The sequence below is a fragment of the Oryctolagus cuniculus genome, chromosome 6 (genome assembly GCF_051225735.1).
Source record: "Oryctolagus cuniculus isolate XC-2025 breed Fujian yellow rabbit chromosome 6, ASM5122573v1, whole genome shotgun sequence".
NCBI lineage: Eukaryota > Metazoa > Chordata > Mammalia > Lagomorpha > Leporidae > Oryctolagus > Oryctolagus cuniculus.
In genome coordinates this window covers 56,353,843-56,371,659 of record NC_142872.1, presented here as the reverse complement: position 1 = coordinate 56,371,659, position 17,817 = coordinate 56,353,843, and the positions used below count along the sequence as shown (strand labels likewise).

General features: G+C 46.0%; 1 protein-coding gene across 15 annotated transcripts in view; it reads right to left on the bottom strand.

The window, feature by feature from the left end:
* The window catches only part of TENM2 (teneurin transmembrane protein 2), a 1,297,938-nt gene that overhangs the window by 105,842 nt on the left and 1,174,279 nt on the right, over window positions 1–17,817 (bottom strand). For 9 of the 15 annotated variants that reach the window (XM_051844423.3, XM_051844432.3, XM_051844433.3 and 6 more), the window contains one exon: window positions 17,318–17,530. The exons of 1 other annotated variant lie outside the window; for it this stretch is intronic. In XM_051844423.3, the coding sequence (XP_051700383.1) occupies window positions 17,318–17,530 (213 nt within the window). The remainder of the gene's footprint in view (window positions 1–17,317; window positions 17,531–17,817) is intronic. 5 more of the 15 variants (XM_051844429.3, XM_070076400.2, XM_017341237.4 and 2 more) reach the window with 1 other exon arrangement.

Below are 17,817 nucleotides of genomic sequence, written 5' to 3'. Positions count from 1 at the left end.
CAGCTGCTAACCTGCAGAGTCTCCGCACATCCACACTCCAAAACTGCAGCGTAGCAATCCCCAGGAGGCAGAAAGCATGACTGATTTTTCCAATAAAGCTACAAAAACCGATAATCCTTGTAGAAGGAACGCTTGCATCTCTAACCACCCCCGAGTTTCGTCTTCCTTTGCTAGTCCTCTCACACAAGCCTCTGTGTTTACCTGGGCATAATGCTATACCACCAGGTTGGAGCCTGACTTCTATTCCGGGTCTGCAGAAAGTACCTTTTAGAGAGGCCCTGCAATGCGTCTTGATTTAGTGGTGCTTGGGTTTTATGTGGCTCTGGGAAATGTTGCCTGGCTTTTCTGGAGCTCCAATAAGTTCTGATGTATGGCTGTGCATGTCTGCATGATTTATGGCACATGCAAGGACTTGGAGCTTTCAGAGGTCACCCTGTGTGTGCTGAATAATACAGCACAGATCCAAAAATACCCTTGGATGAGAATCCTGGCTGCACACAAATACAACGACACTGCCTGAGACTCAGTACTTCCAGGGAAAGTCACCTCCTCAAAACACATTTCCAAGATACAAGGGGAATCATTTTGCTTTCTTGCTTGTGTCTCTGTTCTGCATCAGCAACACCAAGGAGGAGTGACCAGGCTGGGAAAGCTAGGAGGCTGCAGGGTTTGTCTCCGATACAACTTCTAAGTTTAGGGTAGCCGGGCCATGGTGTGAAGAAAATTAAATGTCCATGCAAAATATGCTACCGTGTGCAACGCTGTGGTTTAGAATTTAAATGTACCAAAGTCAAGAGATTTGAAATGATGGTTCCCACAGCAACTATAACTCAGCTCTCTGGTGAATATAAAATTAACTTTATTGCAAAACATGCTGTTCAATTTACGCCTTAATCTAGTCATGGCAGAGTTACAGTTGCTGTGAGAACGCTAACTCTGAATTGTTTTGAATAATTAATTTAATGAAAAGTTGGTGGAAATGTGAACTCCGATAGAAAGTCAACCTGAATTTAAGGAAGTTGGACAATCATGTCTACGCAGAGTAGCTGGCAGGCAGTTTTGGAATCTGAGATTTTACTCTTGGTCGTGGCAGTGGGAGGTCTAAGAGGGTAATTGTCCCCCAGGTCGGATGTCGCATTCCTGCAGGTGGCCGCAAGACCACGGTGGCTTCCTGATGCTCATGTACTCTCATTTCACTGCAGGGCTGCCAGGGAAACCTGGGGGGCAACTACCGGAGGACAAAGCAGGTGAGCCAAAGAGAGCAAGGATGCATGTCCACCTGGCCTGAGAGCAGTTCACCTGGCCTGAGAGCAGTTCAGGCTTTCACCCTCTGCTTCACCTCTCTGAGCCGGGGATCTCACCTCTACCAGGATGCTGCTAACGGGATCTCCCTCCCACGGTGGACAGGAGGATTTAGCTCTGGGGCTGGCAACGTTCCTGATAAGTGCTCAATAATTGTTAACGGGAGTGATCTGAACAGGGAATTCAGTAAGTCTGTAAATTAAAAACATGGGCAAAAGCAATTATTTGGCTTGTCTGGTTATTTCACTTCAAACTGATTTGGTACAAAACCGAGCCAGCAGGCAGAGGCGAGATAAAGAGAAACATGAGTCGGCAGGAAGTTTCCTGAGCAATAGTGCCTCTTCCCCAGAGACACCTAGGTCTTACCCATTGAAGTTCTAGAAGCACACCAACCTGTGGTATCTTCTGCCAGGTTACGATTTTTCAGTTTTTTTTTTTTTTATCTAAAAAGGTTTTAGATTTTCTTTTAATCTAAACAGTTCCCCCCAGAAAACTTCTTAGATTTTGCCCCTCTAACTCCTGTCCCCATCACCAATTTTCAATGCCACAGACACACTATAAAGCTGTAGATGTATTGCATATGCATGTGTCTTATAAATAAAAAGAGCAAGGTTTTTTTTTTTTTTTCCACTATCACTTACAACCCAGTTTTCAACCTGTGGCAGGTACTATCTCACCCATAGTGAATGCAGGTGCTAGATTCTAGGCAAAAAAACCAAAAAATTGAAAAAAACCAAAACACCCAAACAAGCAAAACCTTGTTCAAGTTCGAACATGCCCAAACTCCCTTTTGCTATTCCATCTTCAAATTCATCCCTAGACTTGTAACTAATGGACTATTTTGGTAAGAATTACTTATTAGATTTTAATTTATTACTAAGCTAAGAAATAGTGTTTTTGAAGCTAATTCACAGTGGCTTCTTACTATTCCCTCCTTAACTCCTTCGGGGAACAATGTGGTTTTTCTTTTTGTTTTAAATGACTTGGGTGGTGATAGAGGTGGAGGGTTGAGGAGAGGGCTCATACCCAGAAGATCTTAAGCTAGCCCGCACTGACTGAGCACCTGCTGTATCCCAGCAAGGCAGGGGATAATTTAGGGTCTTTCCAAACAGTCTGTTTTGCGGTTGGGTGCAGGGTTGTTCAAACCAAAGCAATCAGCTATGCCAGGGACTGCCTTTCTTGGGAGGTATGGTTAAGGTTTTAACAGAAAGGAGTAGAGCCACAGCCCGGGAGGCAAAACCAAAGAACAGGCAAACCCCCGGGGAACAAGCTTTTCTAGCTTCTGCAGCTGCTGCAGGCTCAGCTTTAACTACCTTTGTTATTTATCTGCTTCCTGCTGTTTTCAGCACCTCTGCCTCCTTCCCGTCAGTCTTGGCTTACAACTTTCCACCTCGCTGCAATCAGTATCGGTAACATTTTAATGTTTCCTTAAAGACACAATTTTATAACACCGCGCTCGTTCGCTCGTTCGCTTTTACTGCTCTGAAAATATTTTAAAGTTGTATTACTTAGCTTAACCAGATTGCACTGGCAATGGAGCAGAAGTTTAAATGGCAAGGTGAAGCCAGGACGCCAAGAGCAGCTGGACAGATACAACTTAAAGGGACCTGTCGGGCCAGCCAGGGACGTAGCATAACTGGAAGGTCTCCTTAGCCACTTCTGAAGCCTGAGCAGGGCTCAGCGGAAACGGCATGCACCAAACTGCCCAGGTAAGGAGGGCTGCGCCTGTGCGGGCCTCCCTGGATTCCACAGTTTGGCTTTCAGGAGACAGCGTAACCAGAAGGCTGGTTCACTTTGGTGGACTTGCATTGGCATTCTCTCTTGGGGCTGCCTGTAAACTGTGCGACCTCACTCTTCGGGCTACACGAGGTATGGCAGCACTGGGGATGTTTGTGGCTTCGAATGCACGGTTACTAAGACAGACATGTCTTTAGCACAATGTCTCTTTAACGCCCTAGGAGGCATGTTTGTGTGTGTGAAAATACAACTAGAACTGATCCATCCGCAACCTTGAGAGGTGTCAGGGAGGAAGAGTGAGAGAAGCTCTCAGCTGATCTCTGAGGGCCAGGGCACACCTCTGTTCTGTGTGGCCCAGTGGAAAACCCAAGGTGATTTCTCTCAAGGCAGCAAAAAATCCACTTGTAGGTATACCTAGAATGTAGGTCTACATGAGTCTACAAAGAAAAGGCACTCTTTGCCTCTTACATACTTTTTCAATATTCCACATGGATTCTGATCTACTTGGAAGAGCTAAAACATGATGCTTGATTCTGCATGCTCACTCAATTCCTGGTTCCAACCAGCCTGGGAAGGAGGGACTTCCCATGCTTTCCTGGGAGGCCTTTAAGAAGTCCTTGTCCCTGGAAAAGGTAGTTTCCTCCAGCTGTAGGGAAGCGCGTGCTGATGTGTGGGATCAGATGGAAGCTGGTGGATCTATCAGCCTTTGCAGTTCCAATGCCAGTAAGAACAAGAATCTCCCCAACACGTGCGCTTACAACGGCCAGGTGTTTGTCTGCTTTTGCATCTCCCTGGGAAGGATGTTCATGGCATGCCTGCATGCAGAGAATGTGAATGATTATTGGAGAATATCATGCTGGGAACCACTTCCAGGAACCTGTGGCCTGATCTGAGACAATTTGGAAGGGAGAGCAAGGCAGTCTAGAAAATGCAGGATACTTGTGCTAGGCTGTTCTGGGAAAAAGAGCAACAGGTTTACACTGCTAAACTGGAGTCTTCCCTTGGGCTCATGCCTGAAAAGCCCAAGGAACTCCCCTAACCAGAGCATGACACAGAATGCGGATGCCCATGAAGCAGAGGGGAAGGGGCGGGACACAGGGACTGTGTGGCAGAGCCCTTAACCCCAGTCCTAGAAGGAGGAATGAAGACTGTGAAGAGCCCCAGCCACTACTGGTCAATCTCACTTTCTCGGGTGTTCTATCCAAGGCAACTCAGAGAAGATTCTTGTTCCTGGCCTCCACTGCACCGCTCCGGCCCTTATCCCTATTTTACGTGGCCACTCTTGCTAATCCACTGTAGCTGAAGAGAGGGCATGGATGCCAGCTCTGGAAGCAAAAGACTTCACAGGTGCAGTTCTATCAGTCTAAGGAAGAGAAAGGGACAAAGGGGCCCAAAGCAGCACACGTTATTAGGTACTGTTATCAAACTACAGGCACCTAGAATCCTGACAATACCCATTTGGAATCTTTAGGTCTTGAACACTTGCAAAAGTAGCATTTCAGAGCATGGCATTAGACCAATGACCAATGCAGAGACGTGTCGTAATGGGTGCAGATGGACCATGCTGGGCCTGCTGAGAAGGCAGGTGGGCACACACACACACGCATGCACACACAAACATTTACACACTCACTCGCACAACAGGAATTAGTCCCTGGCTTGCTTTGTGTGGATTTCTTGTTGAGATTAAGGGCTTAGCTGTCAATTGGAACAGATGGAAGGAAGACAAAAAGGCAAAAAGGGTGCCAGAGGAGGCAGTAATGGGAGACCCTGCCCATGCTTCTTGAATGCTGTATTTGCTAGTCATGTAGACCATGGGTTTAAACCAACGAGTCCAACTAGCTGCCTTGTGCAAAATATTTTCTGTCACTGCTCATTGTGTATTGGGATAATTGCTACCTGCCTGTCTCACAGACTTGATGTGAGGCTGACTGAGGCAACACAAAGTCTTTTGAGCTCCTTGGAGAAAATTCACCATGTAAGTGCACAGTATCACCATTGTACCATGGCAATGAGACTCCCACCAGCTTAAACCAGTCACCAAGGAGACTTGGGGCATCCAACCAAAGAAGCCAAAGCTGTCCCAGTCTCAGTCCAGGCAAATGATGTTCTGTAATTCAACACTAATCTTTCCCTGGAGGTGAGTGTCAGTGGGTGCAGATGGGTGGTCCCTTTGGCCCCCAGTCTTGCTTGAATGGCCTGTAGGACATTATAAAAATAAATTTTGAGTTGCTTGCCAACCTCAGAAACTTGGGCGAGTATGCACACCAATTCTGATTTCTAGTCTCTGTTGAAAACTTGGACACTTTGGGAAACCTGGGCATGCAGTTCTACGTGGGCAGTTCAGCTGGGGCATAGCTGCCCTCCATAGATGGGCATTCACTTTCCAGTTCGTTGCCATTCCCTGCTGTCTCACAGGAGCATTATTTCTGCCTCACCTACAGAAGCACATTTGAGCTCACAACTCTCTCTACAGGTTCCGCCCTCCTTCTGCTTCCCTAAGTCAACAAAGACCCAGAATTCAGAACACCCTCATTATGCAAATCTAGGCCTGCCCAGCCACCTCCTGCCAAAGGGAAATGAGAATTTATTTTCTCCTTCTCCTGCCTCCCCCCTGTCAATAATTCTACCTTAACAGCTCTGAGTTTTCTTACTTAGAGGTGTCCAAGCAGTAATTCAACTAAATTAGATTATCAGCAACTGAAGATTTTCATAATAAAAATATAGATATAGCAGAGAGAGGATGAGATTTAATTAATGCGTGGTATTTAACAGAACAAGTTGTGCCATATATAGAGGATTAAAAGATACAAAAGGATAGGAGGGAAAATCAAATTTTAATGAGTTTCCATCTTCATTTGATTTAGCTGAATTTCCTCCATTGTAGAAAATATTAACACTTATGAGGGAGTCATTTGTGTGTAGTCACGCAGTTTGATACCTGAAGACTTTCTTTGATGCAATTACATTGTGTTACAAATGAATTTAAACTCCTCTTTGAAGTTAAAGTCTTCCATCCTTACATTGATCTCTTTAGGCAAGAGCAAGCAGCAGTGCTGGGAAACAACGGACAATTATTGCCAGAAACAGCAGGAAGGGTGTCCTGGATAGACAACAGACAATCTCACATGGGCACAAACGCAGCTGAGGTCCGATGGTCCTCAAACTGCTACTCTCCCCTGGGATGTTCACACAGAAGAGGTGTGAGCATCCCCTCTAGGGTCTGTGTGCTGGCCCGGAACAGACACCCAATAAATGTTTTATGAATGGCTGAAATATGGTTGTCCTGGCTCAGCTGAAACCAGGCAGAGGAGTGTAGACTCGATGTATGATCATGCATGGCTTTCTCGTTGAGGTGAGCAACAGCCCTGTTGCTGCAGGCACCAGGCAGATGTTAACTGGGCCACTTCTGTGTCTCTGCCTGCTTAACTGTAGCTCCCTGGCCAGGTGTCCCATGAGCTCCTTCTGGAGCAGTGGGATTGGACAGAGGCCACAGACACCTGTACAAACACACAAGAGATTTAGTGACCCTGGCTTCTCTTTCTGGAATTTTGGGGTCTTCAACATGCATGGTTGTATTCTGTCCCAACCTCTTTTTGAACTGTGTACTCCATCAATATGTTCTTGGGAAACTTCGGAAAAGGTGTGGCATCAATGGTGTTTGAGCCAACACTTAGGGAGTAACGAGCACTACGTTTGGTGTGTCACGTAAATGCAGTTCTCCTAACAGCAGGGCATATGTATTATTATTCTCAATTTACAGATGAGAAAGTCTGCAGAATTTGCCAAAGACTGCCCAACCTGCAAGAGATGGAGGCTGGATTCGGAGTCAGGTCTGTTTGATTGCAAATCTCACCCATTTACTCTTTTTGCTGCACGTTTCTCCACATTATCCCAATCTCTGAATGCACAAACATGCCAACAGCGAAGCCCTGATAAAGAGTGTTACTAGGTAGCCATGAGGGCAAAGATTACTTTCCATAAACATAATGTGGGAGACACTGAGGGCTTTGAAGTGTATTTTGTACTTCACATTGTTTAATTCTGGGAAGACTGTTTTCTGGCCTATGCCTCTGTATGATGTGATAACATTTTCTATATGAGGCCCCCCAGAGAGCAAGCCTGTAAGTGAATGGATATAGATCTTTCTCGGTCCCATTAAATGGAAATAAAAAGTTATATCAGTTCATATTCAAAGTATGGTAAGAATTTGATAGCAACACACTTAAGGGACCCAAGTCAACAAGCCTACATTCCCTGGATTAATAGGAAAAACTATTTTTTCCCACAACTTGCAATCTTTTCTGTCTCTTTCCCTAGTCACAGGAACTGCAATCATCAAGGACATTTGGTTTTCTCGAGCTCACGTACGTGTAATGTAGGGAAACAAGCTCATTGCCTTGTCAGGACGCTCTCGGCAAAGCCAATGCCACCCTTCGAGTTTTGTGTTATTAACAGAGAGTATACAGAGAGTTTCTGGGAGCAGTCACGTGGCTGGGAATTCAGTGTGCAAACTTGTGGAACAAAATCAGGTACCAATGCTTCCTCTGTGCTTTGGAAGTGGTTATTTTATAATTGTTGGAGCTCCCCTCTCCCTGGCGCTGTTTTTTAAGACACCTACACAGGGCTGTCTGGCAATCACTCTTGAAGGTAAAGCATAATTTAAAAAATAAAGAAATGCAATTCACACTTATCAGAGCACATCACTCTGCTTACAGCTTTAGACAGATGACCCTTCTGGGTTCAGCGCTAACCAACTGCATTGCTAATTTGATCTGGGGCTGCTGAGGCTGAACTTGAAATTGTGGTCCAGGATTCTCAACTCTTAATTCTTCCAGGACAGCAATTACCTGGGGCTTTCTGTCTCTAGCAAGTTACTTAACCCTTCCTTTCTCTGGGGTCTGGCAGGGTGCTGTCTTTGTGATGTGTGGTTTAAGCAGCATGGTGCCGGGTCTCATAGCTGGTGAGAGAACATGGCCTCAAAGAGCAATGTGAGAGCTGCTTGGAACCTGGAGGCTAGGCGACAGTAAGCAGTGCCTCTCCATCCCTACTGTGATGTGATTATTACGAAGAAGGGAGAGGCCAGGGACACTCTTGTTTGCAGTTGAATTGGCTGAAAAGGAGGCAACTCTTAACCTAAAGAGGAGCAAACGGGTTTTCTTAAAAAATCTGCTCATCTAAATGACAGGCATCCTGAAAGAGTCAGAGCTGGGCTGTAATTACACAAACTATAACCATCCTCTGCCATCCTGGGTGGGGACCCCTTGGGGTCAGCTCTACAGCCCAGCCCTGGGACAGAACCTTAAGGCAGGGGAGGGGTGCCTCAGGCACAAAGTGAATGATTATTTTCTCACAGGAACTCAGGACCAGCTGCTGAAGTGAGGAGTGGGGTGTTCTCCCCTTTACTCTGATGACAGCAGGACTGCAGGAGAGTGGGTGCTGAGGGGGCTGCCAGGCATGGGCCCTGGTGGTAAGGGGAAGGCTATAGGATTCTGTCCAAAGTGGAGTTTGCAGGTAGCACGTTTCTATGAAGGGATCAAGCTTGAAGAATTTGAAAGGGTTAACTACAAGCATATGCATCCTTGGAAACTTCCAGAAACCACGGGGTGAGTAGGGAGTGAGTTGAAGCTGAGATGAGCCAAGAAATCAGAATGGTGCTGCGAATGACATGACCGGCAGGGCTTGGGGACAGCGCAGGTCCCATCAGTCTTGCAGCAACTCTCACAAAGACTTGAGCATATCGCTCTTCTAACTTGGCAACTGCTCGTGTTCCCTGCCGGCCTCATTTTCCCTCTCATCACTTTTGAAAGTATGTAAACGCTGCTCAGTTCACCTTCTAACTCCCCCCTCGCTGGCCCAACAGGCAGCCACACCTGAGAAGGGATCCAAGAACAGACAGAAGAGCCAGCGTGGGCCACAGAAGGTGTTTGTGGTAAATCGCATGCCAACAGCCACAGAAGAGACTGTACTCACTCCTGAAGATCTTAATAATAATATCAGCAACACACTGGCTGGTGGTTTTTAATTACTTCGCAGCTGTTCTATCCTATCGCTGAAGACCAAACAAACCTCTCCCTTCCTGATTACAATGAAAATATGTTTTTAAAAACAAACACTTTACTTAAAACTGGGGATATTTTTTTAATTAGAGGAAAGATTAACTAAATGCATTTCTCTTGTAATTTAATCCATTCTAATTATCCTGAGACTGTTTATGATGAAGTACTTAAAATTTGCCTTGCTGCAATTTCTTTACAGCCCACGAATGGAAAACCACAGAGCTGACCAAGGCGATGGCTGCCTTTTGCTAATGTCATTATAATGACACACAGAAGCACTTAGTAGGAAGGATGAAGAGGCATGCAATACACTCCAATAGTGACTCACAGGTTTTCAAAATGATGCCACCTTCTTTTCCAAAGGTAATCGAAGACACAGCCCTTGCAAAAGGGATTGTGTAACAGAATGCTCCGAAACGAGAGGGTTCAGAAGACTGCACCCCAATGTGGGAGGAAGAGCAAATGCTGCTTCTCACATGAACCCCTGGGGTATCTTGTGTGGCTCCGGATAACCCAGGATATGAGCCAAGGGACTACAGAGAGCCCCCAGATGTTACACATAGGTCAAGTCCCAAGGAGCCAAGGAATTTCAGGGAGGGAGGAACGAGAGATTTTTCCAGAAGGCATGCATGCTACTTGACTGCGTTGGAGATGAGTCCCTGGGTTATTCAGTCAACAGACTACAGTCTCGGAAGTGAGAGTCAAGAGGAATGAGGAGGAGTCAGAAAAGAGAGACCAGGACAGGACTTTCTAAGAGACACCAACTGCATCCTCAAACTTGAGAAACTGTAGGCTCCTTCTAAAAGGAGAACACAATATCCTTCCAGACTCCTTAAGAATATCTCTGTGGTCTCTCGCTCCAGAAACACTTGCTAAAGAGAACTGACATTTTATTCTATTCAGCGGTAACAGAATTTCCAAATAACACAGCAAAGATGCCTTTTCTTTTGAAATACACTGACAAAAAAAGCAAACCCCTGCATTAAAAAATTTCTCATAGATCTCTTGGCTCCCCAAGATCAAGTCAAAGAGGTCAACTTTGAGAACCTCTGGTTGGAAGTAGTAAATCCCAGCTTCATAAAAAGTTTCTATTGAAACAAATATTTGATTCCATGTACAATGAGGATGCTTGGTAAAACGAGCAGCTTTGGTTCAAAGCAAGAGAGGCAGTTTATGTTTCTCTGTAAGAATTAGATGCCAGAACACTGCAGAACAATGCTTGCTTGAAAATGGATAGCTAGTAGGTGTTACTTTTCGACACATTACCAACTGCTGTGATGGACTGAGGTAGATTTGTGAAAGGGAAGTTGAAGGTGGGAGAAATGTTCTAATGAGCACTTTGTTTTGAAGATTCTCCCTTGTCCTTTCATTTAGCTTATAGTGCTACTAGATAACGGAGTTAATGACAATCAAACTAGGTGAGATTTCTGCCTGGCAACGTGCCAAGAACTGCAATACAATCTAAATAGATGGTTTCTAATTAGTATCCCCATTTTATAGACAAAGAAACTGAGGTACATAAAGGCTAGGAAAGCTGGCAGATGGGAACTTGTGTTCTCAAGTGTTTCATTCTTAGGCCATAGCAGAGAGCTGGATCAGAAGTGGAGCAGCTGGGACTCGAACTGGTGCCCACATGGGACGCCGGTGTTGTAGGCGGTGGCCTTACCTGCTACACCACAGCACCGGCCCAAGTGTTTCATTCTCATGCTTGTACTTTTCTGAATTCAAAGGAAGTGGACAGAGATGGATCAATCTCTGCTTACCACTATCTCTTTTTTCTAAAAAATACAAATATAAATGGACAAAGCAGGGCCTGAGTATTAAACCTATGCAAAGAAATTTTTCAACATACAAAAAGTTTCTCTCAGTAAACGGGATGTAAACTGGAAGTGAGGTGAGCAAATAAGCTATCAAAAATCACATTCACTACCCTCAATAATGTTGCAATGCGGCATTGGCTGGGGGAACACTTTGCTGTTCCTGTCCCTTTAACCTGAAGTTGTTATTGTACAGTACAGGGGCCAACATCGAAAACCTGCCTTGCAGACAAGAGAAAGGCTTGATTGCATCTGAGTGCCTTGTTCCTAGGATTTCAAATCAAAAGCAATAAAATCCTAGAAATGGACAGGCCCTTAGAGATTGTCCCATTCAAGTGTGCTCTAAATTCGTTCAATCACATCCTGCATTCGTGATATTTGCAATATCTGCACTGTTATTTACTCAATACCTTTCTCTACATTTACTCAGTCCTAACAATGCTGCCTACTTTTGCCATATCCCTTAGCAATAATGTAATCAGGAGTTTGATGTACTAGTTACATTTTTTTCCTAAACGTATTGTAAAGAGCCCCCCATGACTATTTAATAAAATCTACCTGTAAACCATGGAAAAATATCTCATGTTTGTGTGTCATGTCCTGGAAAGCAATTATGTGGCCCAATCTCATTATATACTATGGGAAGAAACAGGTCAGAAAGGCTTGGTGCTAGCACTAGGAGAGAGACAGAGTATTTGTGGTAGGGTCCAGCCCAGAACACAGATGTCCCTCCTTGTTGGCCAATGTATTCTTCGTGACTCCCCGGTGGGTCAGATACCAAGTAAGGAGGAAGACGTCCATTACAAGAACCCAAGGGAGCACGACTGTAAGGTACTCTTTCCTTCCTCTTCAATGTAAAATCTTCAGCCTGTATTGTGAGAGCTGAGAGTCACAACCATGGAAGGAACGTCACTTCTCCACGGAAGTTCAACCTCTGAACACCCACCACGCACTAGGGAAATTCAGGTCGTCTGTTTTTACAACAGTTCTTATTATTGTACAAGTATATGCTTTCCCTTCCTTTGGGCCTCCAATCTTTCTTATGTTAACTCTCACCATGGGTGTATATTCCAGGAATTCTAAACCGTTTTTAGTTCTTTGCTCCTGGGACATCAACAGTGGCTGATATCAGCTGTTGACTTGCTGGGTCTGGCCCCGCCAGTCTGGGCTACAATCTAGGACAGTAGCCAGTTCCTCTAAAACATCAAGGTGACGTCTCCACACACCACTGAAAGCACTGAAAGGAACTCCTCCCTCTTTTCTTTTCCAATGGGAGCTGATGGGATTGGCAGGTGTTAACTGAATCACACTGGAGGCAGTACAAAGGATGCTCCCAGTCACGAGGTAAGGAGGAAGTTCGGAGCTTTCTTATCTGCTTTCCCTTCCTCAACATCTAGGACAAGAAGCAAATACTTCCGGGGATGAGGGTTTCACTATGGGTAAAGCACTTCTTTCCTTTCCTTAGTTTTCCCAGTGACATGAAAATGTACTGACGTAACTTTAATCAGTTCTTGTTTTGGGCTTGCGTAGGAAACCTTGGGCAGACTGACCTACCTAGACTCACAAAAAGACAATTTCTAGGCACACGATGAGTCCTCACCTGCACTAGGAAGGCTCCCATCATGTCCAAATAATGAGCGATATGAGGGGAAAAAAGCTAACAGCTGAATACCTTTTGCACTCTGCTACAAGGTTGTCCATAATCTGGAATAGTGCAAGACCATCATGTCAGGTTTTCATTAAAGAAAGAAAAAAAAAGGAGGAGGATTCTGAGGACCATTCCAATAAGAGGCCCTGGAGGGATACGTTAATTAACCAATCAGAGAATTAGCTGCATCCATGGGCCTGGTGGTAAGGATGGCTCCACAGTGGCTAATTTCATCCCAACTTGATCTCATTGTAGTGTCATGAAAGCTCAAATGTTCAAGGACAATAGCTACCAAAAAATCAGTTTCCGCAACTCAGAATGAAACTGGAGTGCGATGCAGAGGCAGCTGTCCTCAGTTGAAGTTGGTTAATTCTGACAGCGCTTTCTGCCCAACCTCTTCCCTATTGTTCTGACGCTCTCCCTCCTGGACTGTGACCCCGTCTCCTTCTGATGACAATCACTTAATCAGCACATCAGATTGTCGCACGGCTGCTTTTACCTTGGGTAAAGATTCATTTTCCTTATTAACATCGCAAGAACCTATTTCTTTCCCCAACCAATTAAAGAGGAAAAATAGAAGGGCCCAGTGCGATAGAGGGAAAAGAAAACTGTTCTGACTTGCGGCACCTGGGCAGGTCACTCAGCCCCACATGGCCCTGGGAATCGAGTTCTGATGATTCTGCAATGCAATCAGAGGTCAGGACCGGAAAGATAAAGTTATGTAGGTTGGAGTAACTGGCGCAGACGCTGCTCACTCTCTAGGTATCAGACAGCTCACCAAAGTCAGAAAGCACCCAGTGTCGGCAGACTTAGTATGCGAGTGTGCCAGTTTGTGTAGTTCAGATAGCCCACGTTCAGGGGTAACCGCGACCGTCTGCAGGACTTAGCTGCCTTCCTTCCATTTGCTGGCAGTATGAGTGCTGGTTTCTTCTGGGCTGTTGCTCACCAAGCATGCTAACATCTACTTTATCTCTTTATTATCTAAGAAATGCCCATCTGAGTCTACTATAGTTCATAGTGATTTTGGCCTAACAAGCATTCTACGGCTCCTTCACACCCCACTACTATTACAGCCTTTGGACGACCTTCTGTTAAATCCCCAGTACTAATGAGGAGTGGTGGCAGGTGATAGGCACGTGGCAGGTGATAGGGACTACCACCCATTTTAACACTATGTTTAGAGAATAAAACCCTTCTAACTATCCCGTGTGCTTTCTGATTTATTCATAAGAATAAACTGCAGCTCATCCAGATAGCACTAAGATATTCCAAAGACATCCATGCAATGCGGTTGTTGTGGATTCAAAGCCTATTATGTATGCAATTCTGCAGCCGTACCTTATATTCGACTTGTTAGAAAGGGGAATGTAAAACTCACTGCTTGTTAGAATCCAGTCTGCCAATAACTTAGCTCTACCAGTTACCAAAGAAATGTTACACCTCCTACTGTATTTAAGCCTTTAGCAATATGTACCACATTTCAAAATGTAAATAATTGGGTTGCAAATTCCAGAAATGCATCTGGCCAAACACAGAGAGAGCCTGAGTTTTAGCAGTCTGTGCTTTGATCCTTATTGTGCACCCTCACCTCTCCCCGAGTCTGTCATCTGGCTTCCCTCAGCACAGTCCACGTAATCCACAGGTGCTGATGTGAACGGTTCAGCTGCCTATCTGCAATGACCCCAAGAAAGCCACTTCACCATGACCTTTTGAAAGCCGGCCACGGACAACTCAAGTCCTCGACACTAAGCACCCACAATTCTGCCTTCCCTCAAATTTTCCAAGGCATTGTTTGCCGACTAGGTGCCATTTCATTCGTATTTATTTTCTATTTTCAACAAAACAGCATTTGAGGCTGTGCTGGGGAAGGACCAAAGCGCCCCGCTTCCCTCTCTGACTGTCAGTATCCCCGAGGAGGAGGACGGATTCTGAGCTTGTAAATTGTGGCATTTACTTTCAATGACATGACAGGAGTATCTGCTCACACTGAAAGACCGAACCTCGGCAAAACAGCTCTGGGGGCTCGAGGCTGGAAAGCGCAGGAAGCAATTATGCACATATGAACATCTCTCTGGTTTGTGAAGAGCAAATCTCGCCTAGCAAGGTGTGTTTGGCTTTTTTGAGAAAATCCCAGTGAACACGGCTAGGAGGAGAGAGAACACGTCCGACTAATAAAACCACAGGGCCCTAATTACTTCTAAGAGGAGGCTGTGGTGATGAAGATCTTTGTAATTTACATAGCACAAATTCTAGAAAGTCACAGGAGACTCTCCTGGACCTGCACTCTGCTTTGAGCCGTTTCCCTGGCAGGCCCCTTCGCGCTTTGTCTCTGTCTCTCAAGAGCGAAGGTCTGTCAGCTCACCGAGATGTGAAACTGGAACCAAGCACTTGGAGCAGCACCAACACCTCTTCCCAACTCATCCCGCCTACAGGTTGCACCAAAATGTCCGTGTTCTCCTGTTGGCCAGAACCTTGCTATTCTCTAATGAAACCAACGTGCTCATCTTTCCATCTCATTTTCAAAGGTCCCAGAGACATTTCAAGTCATCTGCTGTCTTCTCTCCACTCCCACTCTGTGATATTTGGAGCTTCTGCAATTCTCTTGGTCCAAGTCCCCTCAAGCTACAAGCACTGTCCTGTTCTTAATGGGAGCACTAACCTGCTTTCTTTTTCTCTCTCTGGTCAGATATGTGCAACTCTCCAATTCAGGGATCCTTGGATTTTCTCATCGGTAAAGAATCAGACAACACAAGTTTGTGTAGGCCATGTCATCTCTGTGGCCGTCACCAAAGGCTGAGAGGCAGCAAGGATGCTGACAAGGCATCAGCTCATGGGCGTGGCTCTCCTATAGTAATACGATTTATAGACACTGAAATTTGAGTTTCCCAGAATTGTCACATGTCAGGAAAGAGCTTACTTTGGAATTCTTTCAACTCAAAAAATATAAACACTATTCTTAGATTATAAGTCATAGAAAAACAGGCAGCAGGCCAGACTTGGTCCCCTGGCCACAGTTATCCAATTCCTGCCCTAATGTATCTGAACTGCCCTTTTATGAACTATTTCCAGAGTGAAGACAGGTTGCAGGAAGGAAAGAGCCGGGAAGAAAGCCACCAAGCATCACTGTAGGGACACTAAGCCTGCCCCTGTGCCCCTCAGGTTTAGGAAGGGGAGAGCAAAGGGAGGGGAGGTTAACTTGTATGAACTGAGAGAAAGTAGGATTTGGCTTCTAAGGGGTGTTGATTGGCTAGAGCTTTTGGAGGGAGGGGGAACTGTGGGCCCTAGAGCTATGGAGGTGCAGAAAGTCTTCATTTATATCACACTGGGCATGCAAAAGTCTATCAGGAGGAAGGACCCTGCAGAGGGGAAGCTATGGTACGAGCTGTCTTGGCACTGGGCTGTGCACTTCCCTCCCTTTAAAGTCTTCTGAGCGATCCCTCAGACTCTGCAGGGAATTGAAGATGAAAGCGGCTGCAGGGGAAGCAGAACCTGGAGCGTCATTGAGAGATTGCAAAAACAATGCACTGCCAACAGACTGTCCCAGCAGGGTCCCAGTGCCATGGTCACGGCCCTGATTGCCGCACTGCCCCTCGGATGCCCAATCAGACAGAATGGGGAGAAGGGAATTTAACACAGCTCCCCTCTGTCTTGTCATAACCACTGCCCCAAAATGAACAGCATGGGAAACTGAGTCTAAGCTTACAAGTCAGTCCTGGGCAAGCTCCCAGCCCTCTCTCACTTCAGGGGGCTGCTCTGTGCCTGGGGCTGGGGGGGCTAGGACAGAGTGGGAACGTCTCACACTCAATGGCTGGAATCAACCGTAACTACAAGGACCCAGGAGTAATTTGGTGGGAAACTTCCCTGTGAATTTCCACGCAGGCTAGTAGATGAGCCAACTTGGCATGACATGAATCCTAGACTTGAACTAAGGAAATAACAAAAACAAAAACTGAGATAAAATAATGTTCAAGCGGACAACTTTGTAACTTCAATGGTGAGATGTGGAATGTAAAACAAAAACAAAAACAAAAACAAACTGGCTCCCAACTCCTCCACCAAAGGGGAATTAGGTACATTCAATCCAGGCTCATCTTACCCTGAACCATGATAATGACACAAACAGAAACAAAAATGAAGACTTCTAAACAACTACTTCTTAACAAAGCTTGGTTCAGAAGCTTGTTAGAGGAGATGGGGTGGTGTGGGAATGAGATGGAACCAGGAGAGGAGACATTTAAATATGGTGGTGGTGCCACGCAGGTCAGGAGCCCTGCAATAGAGTGTTGGGCACAGGCAGAAGCTGCTCAAATCCATGACCTGTGGTCCTGGCCTCCCAGGAAATCGGGGAGTTCTGCCTGCATCTCACCTAGTCTCCAATCTGTGAGTTCACACTGTTGCCAGTGAGCAGGGATTCAATGATGCAGCCAGCTGGGAGAGAATATGCAAAGGGAAGCCTTGCAGACAAGTCATTTAGGGTGCTTAAAGCCCCCAGGCACTGACAATTTCCCATGCATGTGCATTTTGCCTCCCCAAGATCAGTGATTTGGATGCTTTTGCTTATCTGGCCCCCTCACTCCCCGTCTGGAATCTTGGCAAGGATGAAAAGCTTTGCCTTCTCCTTTTCCCGGTCCCCTTGGAGATTTGGAGGGGCAGCAGGAATACTGGAGAGCACTCGTGTCCCTGGAGGAACAGTCGGTTGCAATGCACGACCGTCACTATAGATCTACGAGTTATGAAAATAAAGCAATATGTGCCTGTTTCGGTGCCTGCCGTTTGCCTACCAATGGTGCAGTGTTCACCATTCCAGCCCTCTCGGCATTCACATTTGCCATCTTTACAGGTCCCGTGCTCAATGCAGCGGGGGTGGCACACGCGCTGGTCACAAGCTGCGCCTGTCCAGCCCTCTTCACAGCGGCAGGCTCCCCCGATGCAGACGCCGTGAGTGCCACAGTCTACTGAGCACACTTCTGGAAGAAAAACAATGATTACAGCTCAACACCACAGCTGGCGAAACCCTCCACGGAGGGAGGCCAGACCATGCACACGGCCCCGGGCCCCTAGAGCAGGCCCCGAGGCTCAGGAGCTATGTCCACTGGCTGGGAATCACTTCACTGTGACGTTTTCTTCTAGAGCCATGGTTCTCCAAGTGCAGCTGCTGGACAGGTGGCATCACCATCACCTGGGAGCTTGTTAGAAATGCAAATCCTCCTACCCCAGGTGGAGCAAGAGGACTAGAAACTCCAGGAGCGAGGCT